General features: G+C 34.2%; 1 protein-coding gene across 2 annotated transcripts; it reads left to right on the top strand.

Moving 5' to 3' along the window:
- The first annotated feature begins 272 nt into the window (after positions 1 to 272).
- LOC149797976 (uncharacterized) lies at positions 273 to 10,265 on the top strand. 2 transcript variants are annotated; one of them, XR_016421935.1, is made up of 6 exons: positions 273 to 660; positions 3,942 to 4,651; positions 5,952 to 6,153; positions 6,385 to 6,474; positions 7,429 to 7,627; positions 8,815 to 8,910. XR_016421935.1 is itself a non-coding variant. In XM_089963059.1 (6 exons), the coding sequence occupies exons 1-6, from the start codon at positions 364 to 366 to the stop codon at positions 9,827 to 9,829; spliced, it is 1,680 nt and encodes a 559-aa protein (XP_089819185.1). In that variant the 5' UTR covers positions 273 to 363; the 3' UTR covers positions 9,830 to 10,265. The 2 variants fall into 2 exon arrangements, 1 of the variants encoding a protein (XP_089819185.1); XM_089963059.1 differs by lacking the exon at positions 7,429 to 7,627 and adding an exon at positions 9,545 to 10,265.
- Positions 10,266 to 13,462: the final 3,197 nt, after the last annotated feature.

The raw sequence follows: 13,462 nt of genomic DNA, 5'->3' as shown, positions 1-13,462 counted from the left end.
CTTATTCTCAAACTTAAATCGTTTCGTATGTATGTATGTATGTAGGTTCCTCTTATTCACAAACTTAAATCGTCTCGTATATATATATATATATATATATATATATATATATATATATATATATATATATATATATGTGTGTGTGTGTGTGTGTGTGTGTGTGTGTGTAACTAGTAGCGTCTCACGGGCATATCAATAAAAAAGTGGCTGTAAGTTGTCAAGTAGATGTGTCAATATACTAAAATATATTTCTTTCATTTGAAACAGAAAAGAGTTTTGCTGTGTCAGAAATGGAGAAATGAAATGTAATTCTTCACAAACCATGTACACATCAAAGCTGCATAAAACCTATAGATTAAAATAATGGCTGGAATATTGACACCGGAGGATTTCATCCACAGATGTCGAGCAAATAAATTTCAGGACTTCACAAGTGACGATATAAATGAAATTGATAAACACTTTAGTGGAATGTATCAACGTTCAAAGGTTTCAAAACGTGGAAAATACGAGGTCTTCGATTTTCATTTATTCATTCGATACCTTGATGCTAAAGATTTCAAGGCTGCTGGAAAAGCCTTACATGACGCTCTGCGAGAGTACGATCTAGTAAAAAAGCTCTTTGAAACAGTAATGGGCTCTGAAGCAGCACCGAAAATGGTGAGTAAAATTGGCTAAACTTGTATTCGTTAATGATTCCAATTATTATGAATGGGCCGAAGTTTCTGCAATCATATTGAATATAAAACGCCCACGTGATATTTATACATCGGTAAATATAGGGATAAACTTTTTGTTCCTAGTTACCAGGTAATTGTATGTGAAACTTTATCTATACCAACGTCTTAAAACATAATAAAAAGTCACATCCACCCACCTTTGTGATTTCCGACCCAAATACGCATCCCCCTGTTTAAAATCGCCCACTAGAAATTTAAACAATGTAATTGCACTGTCATTCTTGCATTATAACACTCACCCCTTTTTAGAAAGAAAGCATATGGCAGACTTTACAATCCAACCTTGAGAAGTTATTGCATTTTGCTTCAATAATGATTTTCTGGTTGTTATTCAAGTTCATGGTCATATATCGAGCAAGGGATCTCACTAAACGTGGATACGATTTTGCTTATAAAAGATCGAAATGAGTAGTAAGCAAAAACAATGAATGCTAAAGCAACACGTGTCATACGCCAGCCTAATATTGGACAAAAAGTAATAGACTGGTTTAAACTGCAGCAACCAATTATATATATATATATATATATATATATATATATATATATATATATATATATATATATATATATATATATATATATATATATATATATATATATATTAAAGTAATGATACTAACGAGCTCCTTGTGTGACAGACATGACCCGCTAGGACACTCTACCCTATATTACTATATAAAGAATAGACGACTCTTGAATAGCGAAGATCGAATTATGTATTCAGTTGCAGTGAAGAGGCTAATGAAAAAAACTTCAAACTACATAAGAGTGAATGCTTTGTATGATGACAGAAAGGAAGTAAATCTGGAATTATAATGATTAAACAATCACGTTTGGGTAAATCGATGCGTAAAGTTTACCCAGTAACTCCCAAAGTTAACACAAATCCTTCTGACTTTATTTACTTTGCGAATGATTAGGTAAACTGTACACATAGATACATACCCAGCCATGATCATTTAATCTTATATTAAGTATTCCATATATCTCTATTCCTAAAATAAATGAAGTTGAACACTGTGAGTGGAAATGTTGTATATTCCAGTGTAATTTATAATGTTGCTGCTAATAGTTTTAGCCGCATTATCCTAACACGATAAAATTTGTTCTGCAGATATCAGTACAGCAATTCTAAGTGACAAAGAAAATATGCTGAAAACCACTATAATTATTCATAATATAAACTCCGCAATTATGCAGCTCACATAACATTAACTAATTGATGTGTTTTGACATTTGCTTTTGTGTTTCCTGATTTACATTTTCTTTAAACTGTGCAAACAAATGTCAATTAATTGAGAAGGAATTATTTTGAATTATAATATTTTGAAAACATTTTATTGGCTACTTCCACCTAAACTCCACAGCAAAATGTTAAATATGACACGGCTTAAATCATCAGACTACTCCGGTCCCCGTATATTAAAACTCTATTGCCTATTATTGACATTGATGCTACATTTTAAAAAGCGTGGAGAAAAGTAATTAATTTTCAGTTATATTTTGATATATCTTTCGAAACGAACACTATCAATCATGTTCATTGATATTTAAATAATCTTGTTTTGGATGTTGATATGTTTAACTTTATTAATATACAAACTCGGCGAAAAAGGTAAACTTGTTTAACACTATGAATATACAGTTGAGTACTAAGGATAAATAACGCCTAAGGGAGACGATGATGGCCCAAAGGGGTTTTTGAGCCCCAAGACCTCTGGCGCCCGTGGTTTTGGCGCCCGGGACAACCGCACGTCCGCCCTCCCCTTCTCCGTTAATATGCTACAGTGAATATACCTTACTATATTTACGCACAGATAATATGAAAGATGTCAATAGTAACTTATTTCAATTTCAATATGAATTTTGGCTAGTTTGTTCTTTTGACTTTGAGGCAATTACTCATGAAATCTCCTTGAAGTGTATAACCTATGTAGATTAAACATGGATGAGTACACCATTCATTCAAGTGAATAACGTTATGAAGATAAATGCTAAATTGTGCCTCCATCTCATGCATCTCAAAATTAGTTCAAGCTAACGAACAGTTTTTTTTTCAAACTGAAAAATCAATTTTATGAAATATTTATATTACTTGATTGTCCCATTCTTTTGAAACTACATGAAACCCACACGAAAGCGTCGTAATGAGCCGGAATTGGATGACACTGAAGACTTACAAGAACGATGCATTTCATTCTTGAACTAAGAATTTTAGATTTATATCACAAATATCCGCAAAGAAAGATTAAAGTTCTTGTGAACTGGAAAGACGTGAGAAGATTTTTTTTGTAGCTTTTCAAAAGACAAACATTGAATTTTCATACAAATAATGATGGGAAGGTATCCTAAATACCAAATTACAACAAAACATTATATTCCTGAACCGCTATCAAGTAAATTACTTAGTTAATCAGTTCTATTTTATCTATATCAATTGTATGCATAAATATGTTTGTTTGTCTGCATCAGATTCGAGATAAATAGGTGGAGAGAATACACGCATGTCTGTGTGTGTAGGTTGGAAATTGTCCTGCAGCAAAACACAAAAGTAAAACAATACGATAGGACTTACGTGTTGACAGAAATAAACGTACATATTTTCACATTTTATAATGACTAGTAAACTTTACCATTTTGTATGATTTTACAAGAACAATATATTACACATTCATATAAAGGCGCGTTGACACATCACGGCAATGGAGTTTCATTGGAGCTGATATGCTGACAAGCAATCAGAACTAGTCTGAAGTTTAGGACGTAAAAGTCATGTGCCTAGCTTAATAAATTTGCATGTATGCAATAACTTCAAAAACGATTTTTGGAATTGGTTTAATCTGTTATTTACTGTATTTAGTATGTTTCCTAACAAGTATTAGTGGCTTCTTTGTCCGTGAGAGAGTTTTTTTATGAAGTTGGAAAGGCACATGAACGACAATTCACTTGCTTGTAAAACACTGTAGACAGAGGATCAAGATGGCCCCAAAACAGTACAAATTCAAACGTAATTCCACTAGACTAAAGCACGCATAATTTTCTTTTTTTACAGCTGCTATCTGCAGTTATTGCATGAATATGGTATATTGTATTCAGTATTATTTTAGGTCTGATATATTTAGACTAATTAATTATAATTAATTATTAATTTTGGCAGGTAGCATTTAATATTACTTGTGACAACGTCTTTATTAATTACAGACAAAGACTGAAAATATGCCGCTGACACCTAAAACAAGAACACTAAACACCAAGCAGAGAGAGATGCAATTGCCTTCAAGCAGATATGGCGTTAATGATAAGAAACTAAACAACACAGAATTAAGATATATTGCGCTTCCGTATATCAGCAAAGATCACAGCTACAATAGTAACCTCAAAGAACACGTAAGTCTAAGGTCCGGTCCAAAAGGAAACGGTGGCTTTGATTGGGCAGCATATTCTACCAGAAAGAAAAGCGAGGAAACTAGCTCCCAGTTTCATTCAAGCGAAACGACGAGGAACAGAAAACACTTAATGAAAGAACATGACAAACGTCATTCTATTTATTCTTCAAACGATCTATATATTGGTGATCAATTCAATAAAACTGAAAAGACAAACAAAATCTGGGATCATTCTCAATTAAAGCCGATTTACAGATCAAATTATTCTGATACCCGCAAAAATGACTATGGTAAGAATGAAGGGACACGGAATAATAATAGTGAAGGGGATACGAAAAATATAGGGAAAATCTATTCCGATACAATTATTCCACTTATTTTTCGAAATGAAAATAGACATGGAACAGTTAATCAGAGAAGTATTAGACATGGCCGTTCAAATGAAGGCGAACGAAACATACACAAAGACAGAAGAGCCTACATTAACTCTGACGCTGAAACTCGTCGATATAAAGATACACAAAAGTACGTATGTATTAAGATTCTTTGTTTTGTTTTATTGACATAACAATCCAATGTATTAATTTACTTGATTGATAAGACTGCCATAGCTTATCAATCACCATTTTCTGTACAACAGCTCCAACATTCCAATGTAGTCTTTTTGCACTGTGTTATCACGTGTGGACGTTTATTAGTTTAGTCTATACATTTGCTCTATCTAGTGTGGATAATTTCTTCAAAGAAAGAGATAACAACCTCGATAAAGATCATGCGTTGAGTGCCCCTTTTAGAAGAGATGACCATTGTATTCAGTTTGAGCAATGTTTCAAATCTTTTCAGTTGAATCAGAAGCAAGTTTACTTGTTAAAGAATGCTCAGCTCAAGTACTGAAGGTACGCGATTTATAAATGCATTAAAGCCATAAATTATTGAATACAAATTAGGTAGCAGTTAAATGAGGGATAGAGTAAGTCAGTGTGTGTGTGTGTGTGTGTGTGTGTGTGTGTGTTATTTGGATTTTTAACGAACTTTAACAATTTTTCAGTCATATCGCTACGATGTCTGCAGTGTGGCAGTTTATAGCGGTGTCTAGCACTGGGGCATCATTCCGCAGACATGTGGCACAATGTCCCACCCAGTCACATTATCCTTACACAAGGTCAACCTGTCCTGACACTGACCTGTTAATGCTGATCATCATGCGAGGCATTTGTTAGTACCATTTTTATAAGTCTTTGGTATGATTCTGCCGGGGATCTAACCCGAGACCTCCCGCATCCGGTGCGGGCGTTCTAATCACAAGGTCACAGGAGCGGTCGGATAAAGTAAGAAAGATGTATTTCAGTTGTGTTGAGATAAAAGTAAGGTCTTGAACCTACTCCAACTTTTATATTTAAAATGAGCTTTATATTTTGATCTGAAATCTTCATTCGTGTAAGATAATAAAACAGATGTTTATTATGAATGTACAAAATGGACCAAAATGCACGAATGAATTATACCTATGTAACCACCAGTTTTACAAGTTCATATAACCAACAGCTTGAATTATGTTCAAAATGGAGTCATTAATCTGTTCCCATCATATAATGCATCTCTCTAAGAAGGTACTGTAATACTAACAAGAAGTACAAGGCGTATGCGTCTGTATCTGTGTGGTGGGGTGGGGGTGAGATCGACGGAAGCATTAGCGTAGAAAAAATATGTTTCAAAAGGATGAAAATGTGCAGCTTTCCTGGAAATTTAATGATTCATCTAATGGCGTTTTGCCACAAGATAAGACAAAGAAACTGAATCGATCTGAGTATGTTTATTCATTCAGCCGACGGAGTGAAGAAGCCAGTTTACTACTGCGTCAGGGAAATCCGAACATTGCTGATTTATCAGACAGTAATAGACCAACCAACATAGCCGAGCGATTCTCAGAACTTTATAGCAATGAATACACCGATGCTTTCGAGTTTCTTCAGAAACACGGCTTGACAGAAGAGACCGCTGCTTACCATCTACTCAGAATTGTCCGGGTAGGTATGAATTGACACGGAAATTCAGATAATGAGTTAAATGGGGTTTGTGGCAGCTTCCATATGTAAACCGAATCGAGAGAACGGTAAACCACTACACACATGGTAATTATTAGCAAATTGTTAAGACAAGTTGGGGTGTAATTTTTTTCTGAGCAACATTGTGCCAGATGCCTAGTGAATGAAAAAGTACATACATTCTTTATCAAATTGTTTTTGTTGTCTTTACAGTATGCGTATGAGCACTGTAGAAAACGAGCGTTAGAGGAACTGTGTATAAGAAGACGTATTGTACAGCGAGAGAGAAAAGCATCATATGAGGTAATTAAATTTCATTCTTTAAATAACCATAATTTGCACAACGTCTTTCAGCTTTTATTTAAATTCTGTTCATATTTACATTTTCGTTCCCTAAATTGGAGCAGGTTTTATTTTTGTTTTGACACGCATGAGTGTGTTTGTGAAAAGAAATGGATATTTTTGCTTTTTTGACATTCAAACTGAGATCTAAGCGTTGTTTTGTATAACTGTAAACCGATGAATAGGAGACATTGTAAAATCATTTAAATACATTATGTTGCAGACTGTAAATCTAGAAAACTATGTAAAATTACGATTTAACGCACGAATTCTCCAGCGAGATAAAGAAGTCCTGCCGCGTAGCTTATGTGTGAAGATAAAAAGTAATACTCGAGAATATAGCTACATGCATACAAATTATACATTTGGCTACCCTTCCTGCTTTAAAAAAATGTAAATAGCTTAGAATAAAGTGTCTGTAACTGCAATTGAGATTTTATAACATTATTCATCATCGACCTATCTATCTATTTATCTATCTATCTATCTATCTATCTATATATATATATATATATATATATATATATATATATATATATATATATATATATATATATATATATATACTGTATTAATGATATGCCACAAGATATAAAAATGATATACCACAAGATATATAAATTTTTCAATAAAGGGAAACAAAGCTTGCCGAGTTTCCTTTTAATGAAAAAATTATACAATGAGTGGTATATCATTGATACAGCGTACATACTATACATGCATTTTATTGATATTACATACAAATACGTATATTTGCCACTTGAACGGAGTTAGATTGAAAGAGGCAACTGTGTATTGACTGGGTGAATGAACTCACATCCCTGCCAAGTGTGTCCGCTACAAAATGTAGTTCTGTCTTTTTGTGCCTATTCACAATCACCTTTCATACTGAGTTTCTATTTTTTTTATTCACAGTGATTAAATCCGTATAAGTTACACTTATGATTTATACATGAAAGATGGTTTTAATGAAGAAAGTAGCGCACTAGGCCTTCATAAATATTGATTCTTGAATAATGAACGTTCATCAATACAATGACGTACAAAGCGCAAGGAAATTAGCGTGGACAAGTTGGGGTGTAATTTTCTAAGCAAAACGACGAAACAACAAGAGGTAATTAAAATATTCCAATGTATTTAAAGTTGATCTAAGTCATTATTCTGCTTTAATTAACATTACTACCGACCATAAATTTCTCTCTCTCTCTCTCTCTCTCTCTCTCTCTCTCTCTCTCTCTCTGCCTTTGGTCGGTTTGTCTTAACATTTACCATCATTCTTCATATGTCCAGAGACGTTGTGGTATTGCACAAGCGAAAATCCTCTATTCTCGTCTTTTCATGGATTTTCGAGAGGCCTTTGGATATTTTCATATTTAATTAATAATAATCGAATTTTAGAACCTTATAATAGGTTTAAGAAACAACATCTGCAAAGCCTTAAATACATTACATATGTTTGTCCCGTAACCAAGATATTTGCCTTACTGTGTCGACCTGCAATTGCAACTTTGTATCATTGATTATATATACACTTTAGAGAGGTCCCAAGGGAAGTATAAACATACCGTTATGAAGAATGATATTGTCGGTCACTTGGTGTAATTTCAGTTTCAAGGCTTTTTATCCTGGGCAATTTCTTTTTCTCTCACTCCAGATTTCTGTATAGTTTGTCCCTTGTGCATGAGAGGGGAGAGGGAAACGGAAAAAGAAAGGATTGCTATTAAATTGTGTATCATGTTAGATTCATTTAGAAAACTGGGATCAGTATTACTTCATATCGATTTTTTTTTCATACGTCACTAAAGATTAATGAGTGGAAATTCACCATTCATCTATAGGAATAGACCCAACAGCACACAGTTCCAAGAATTATTTATTTATGCGTGTTATTGCGCCATGGGCGGATCACAATTTGATATACCAATAGTATTGGTATATCAAATTGCCTTATACCAACACTTTAAAAGCCCCGTTATTTTTAATATATATATTATACTGCATGTTAACCAAAACCGTGATATATCGTACCGGTTAATAATTGTTTTTAATAATAGAAAAGGAAAATTGAGACAGCTGCAAAATACATCAGGAAGATGAGCCGTTGCAATTAAATGTAACTATGTAGTCTTCCATAACAAAAACAGCTATTGAAAGTTCCGTAATACTTTCCATGTTCTTCCATTTGTTGTAGTTTGTGTACTTGTGTGTTAAAGCAAAAAAGAACTTAATTTTAGTCAGATCAAGACACAATTTTCTATTTGAACTTTATAGTTTTTAATTAATGCTGATGCATATATTAAGTTTATTACAGGTGAAAAGGAAGAAAGAATCATAAAGGGCCTTGCTGCAAGAAGGCTAAAGATAGACGCTCTCGCTTTGATCAAAGAAGTGTGTGATGTAAGTTTTAACTTTGAGACCAGTTATTCTGTTAAGTTCTTTTAAAAATATATCGAGAAGCATTCCCTTTAAATGTTTCAAAATGTTATATTCTGACGACTGAAAAAACGTCTGATTTTTCGTATAGTTTCTTCTTTCCACATACCCTAAGTTGGGACCTCGGGTGGCAGAGTGGTCACATTTACCGATCACAACCATCTCACGTCTGTCCGCGAGGGTTTGAGTCTTGGACTCGGCCAATGTCTGTATATGAGAAAGCATGCCAGGAGCTTCCCATGGGTCGGTTGTTCTTACCGAGCTTTTTGTGGGTTCTTACTCAACCAGTCATACTGGCCGCCATTTATAGCCTATCTTGAGCTGAGAAATGACGTTATCTCACCAACAATAATAACATAACCTAAATATTTCAAGGCAAATGCAAAAACTGGCAATTATTACTGAAGAAAACGTCGAATGTTGAATAAATTTAGTTTACGTAGTGTACCTATTACTTAAATAAGAAACGAAACAAAAAGTATCCACCTGTACTGGGGATGGCAGAGTCGGATGTAATGAGATAATGAGACATCATATCGAATGTACAAAGCGGTGGAATAATTGGTTTAAAGTTATTTTTGTAATGTTGTATTTTCAGAAATTTATGAAGAAGGACTACTGGAGACTGGTTCCGAACGGAATCGACCCGCAAAATAAGTACCTTTCGACTTACACTTTAAACTGTGTAGAAATAATGTGGTTCATGAGTGTGCAAGATCCGCCAATAGTAATTTCTTGCGTGAAGGAAGGGGACAGGTTTGATGTCTCCCTATACAGAGCTTACACCAAGTCCGGGACTATTGTAGACTTCTGTGTATGGCCCCTTGTCTTACTGGCTGAAAATGGTCCCATTCTCTCGAAAGGAATAGCTCAAGGAAGGTAACAAGTAAAACCAGAAATTCATGATATTTTCAGAGATCTATAATTATACCTCAATTCTGTGTTTCTGTTGATGTTTTGGCGGCACATTTTGCTGAGGAAATGGCAACTATGCGTCTTTTCAAAGAACACACTGAAGCAGCTGACTGTGATTGGCCTGGACAGGTATCGATCCCGCGATCTTTGGAGGACGAGTCCAACGACTTACCTAGTGAGCTGCCGCGGCTCCATGACAAAACTTGATACATGGCAGAAAATCATTTTTGTTCAGCAAACAGCAAAGAAATATGAATTTGTATTGTTACTGTTTAAATTAGGTTTGCCTTTGTCTAAACAAATTGAAGTTTTGTTACTGTTAAATAAATGGATTTAAGGATACATAAGAAAATAATGAAACTGAAAATACTGAAGACCGTCAATACAAAACGAAGTGTATATAATCTGTATTCTTTTCAGTTTGTTACAATAGCTGTCAGTGCATGGATATATTGTGATAAAGCCATATTAGATACAGATGAATAACGGCCGTTATTCAAAATCATTCCCATTGATAAAATTTGTAATCTTACATGTTCAAGTGTTCTACTATGGATTTTTCAGAATGCGTTGTTTCATGTTTTGACTTATTTGGATTGGCTATCAGGTATCTTGTAAATGCTCTTTTGTTGGGGATCAGATAGATCAAACGATGAACATGTAAGGAAATGATATATGTATAAATCATTCACATTTTTGCATTTCCGGTTTTGCGAGGTCTAGTCACATTCCGTTCAAGTCAGCTTATAGTGTACGGTTTAGTTAGCGTTGTCTTTCAGCGTATATAAACTTATATGTCTTGTCAGATCAATTATTCTGAGCTTTTCGTTATTGTGTTAACTTTGCTTTATGCGTTATCTGTTAGAGCACTCTCTTTGTACAGGTTATTTTGTTGAATACTTCCTTACAATGCTTATTTCCCAGTCAGAGTCAGTAAGTGTTTGTCTGCATAACACTTTTTAATTCATGTTTTTATGGTTTTAAGGGGACTGTCAGATTGGTTTTAAGTCATGTTCCCTGCTGTAAACGACTTAGCTGCGCAAAACATCGTTTATTGTTTTGTTTTTGTTATTAGTTATTTTCTTCACAGCTTCCAATTTAATAGAGCCACACAATCAGTTTTGTCGATATTTATTTTCACTCTTGAAAAGCCTTTATAAATTCGCTAAACCGTTAATGGACCATCTCTATTATCGGTTTCTTCCTTTCTTTGCATATCCTTAAAACTGATGACATTGTTTGATTATTATAAGTGAGTTAAGCTTATCGGGCATATATCATCACTCTTTACCCGCAAGAATTCATCTTTCTGTTTATTCAGTCTCACATTTGAAATCCTATCTGGGCTACCGTATCTCTTTTTTTCAAGCTCGCTCATGTTTTCCTAGCATTCTTTTATCAAGACATGGCCCTATCTATATTTATTATTATTATTATTATTATTGTAAGAAATTTGTTCAAGGCTCAAGAAGAATGTTATTGAATATACCAATGAGTGATGTCTTTCATTTAGGGTTAATGTACATTTACTCTTTTTGGGACGTTGGAAAAAGTAGGATCTGAATTATAATTACAAACGAGTGAAAAGGAAGAACCGGAATTTTAATAATAAACATCGAGAACCGTCTATAGTATAAAATCTTGATGTCGAAGAACACTACAAAAAGATTCAACATTGTTAAGTACACTTGCAAAAATGGTAAACTTTCCATTGATAAAAATGCTTGCCGTCGACATATTCTTCCACTCTTTCCTATTAGTATCGTATGCCAATATTATAGTTCCATATCATTTGGTTTATCCCTGAACCCTCAGTCTCATTTAGTATGCACTTCTTTTTATGCCAACCTCTGTATGCTTCCCTGTAAATGTTATGCGTTGTGTTCCGTTGTAGACTCGTCAGACTTAAAACGTTCCAAATTATTGGTAACAAAAGGAAGTATATGAACAACTCACTATTTCAAAATGTACTTTTCTAACTTTGCTTTTGCCCTATTGCTTGTTAGCTGTATCACTCAGTAATCACTTTCATCAATGATGCTACTTGCATGCAATATGTCAATTTTTCTAATGTATACATTTAATGTACCAATTTATAATTATAATTAATATATGCATCAAAAATGTATTTTTCGCAAGTTGAAAACAATTAGTAACGAATTATGATACATTTGTTTTTATTTATTTATTTATTTATTTATGTTTTATTACCAAATTTGAACAGTGGTCGGCATGAAAATAATAGGTCATTGATACAAATCGGTGTATAGAGATGCATACTTTCTCAAAATAATTGTATAATGATGAGTGAATAATAACACCTATGTTGCTTTCGCTAATATCTTACTGTCTACAAACTCTCGTCTAAGTCTGCAACTATTATTATTTAGCTTTCTAAATTACGCATGAAAATATTGAAAACTATTACCAGGTTGCTAGAAATCCCTTGGAATATATTTGTGTGAAGATATGTAGCCTTGTTGACTACCAATCCCTCTGAATGGTTTACCAGGACAATTTTATATTCAAGCTCGCAAGCTTTCAAAGTTCTATTGTGAATCAGTTTCTCCTCATTTGTTGTGCAAATTACAAATACCTCGAAAGCAGAACGACATTTCGGTCTCTGGCAATGAAATACAGGATCGCATCATTTACTTCTATTGATGACATTAATAATTAAGCTAAGAGCAGTTAAGTTTCTGATACGTGTTCAATAGAAACACGCTTTTGTTAATCCTTTGATGCAAAAAACACTTTATTCGTTGTTTCTAGGTATTCCTTTTGCGCGCGCACACACACACGCACACAAACACACACACACACACACACACACGTGTCCATGTGTCCATCCCCAAAAGACTCATTTTCAGGATAGATGATCCGCAAGACATAAAGCATAATATAGAAAACACTACCAGAATTTACAATGGTTTTTAATAGAATTTTGTGGTATTGTTTTTGCTGAGAGATTAAAATATTACACGTTTTATGACAGAATGACATCAGAAGCATCCAGGTCGTGTAACAACAGTCGTTTTAAACAGGTTATTAATTTATAATAGTAAATATTTACAGAAGATCTGCTACTTGTAAGGGTCCCAGCATCATTGATCTGTGAGCGTATGCAACACAAGATGAACTTGCTGATCTTATGACCCTCCCCGGGGTTGATCCGGATGAGGTTGTTGTTTTTCAGAATCAGCACGGGCGGCTAAAGACAATCAAGATCATGTGGGTCGATATTAGCCCGCAAGTCTCAGGTGCGACCAACGATGACATTGTATTTACTGATGGTGGAAAAATCAAAGACTCGAGCGTATCAGTGGACCATATAAAAGATCTTTAAACGTGTTGCTAAAGCCGGCGATACAATGACTGCTAAAATCAGCATTGGCGGAGTAAAATTGCTAATTTGAGAGAACCAGAATCGGACGATGACGCTGCAACGAGGAAATACGTGGACAGCAATGTCATCACGATTAGGACCTCATTAATAACAATGCGTGATGGATTAGCCATATTGAAATCGGAGATAATAATCATGTAGCCACGTTTGCAAATCATCGCAGAATCATACATAGAAGACCTTAATGACTTTTTT

Source organism: Sinohyriopsis cumingii, chromosome 6 (genome assembly GCF_028554795.1).
Source record: "Sinohyriopsis cumingii isolate HCF-2022 chromosome 6, ASM2855479v2, whole genome shotgun sequence".
Taxonomy (NCBI): Eukaryota; Metazoa; Mollusca; class Bivalvia; order Unionida; family Unionidae; genus Sinohyriopsis; species Sinohyriopsis cumingii.
Note: the sequence above shows the minus strand (reverse complement) of the source record. Positions and strands in the feature narration are given on the sequence as shown.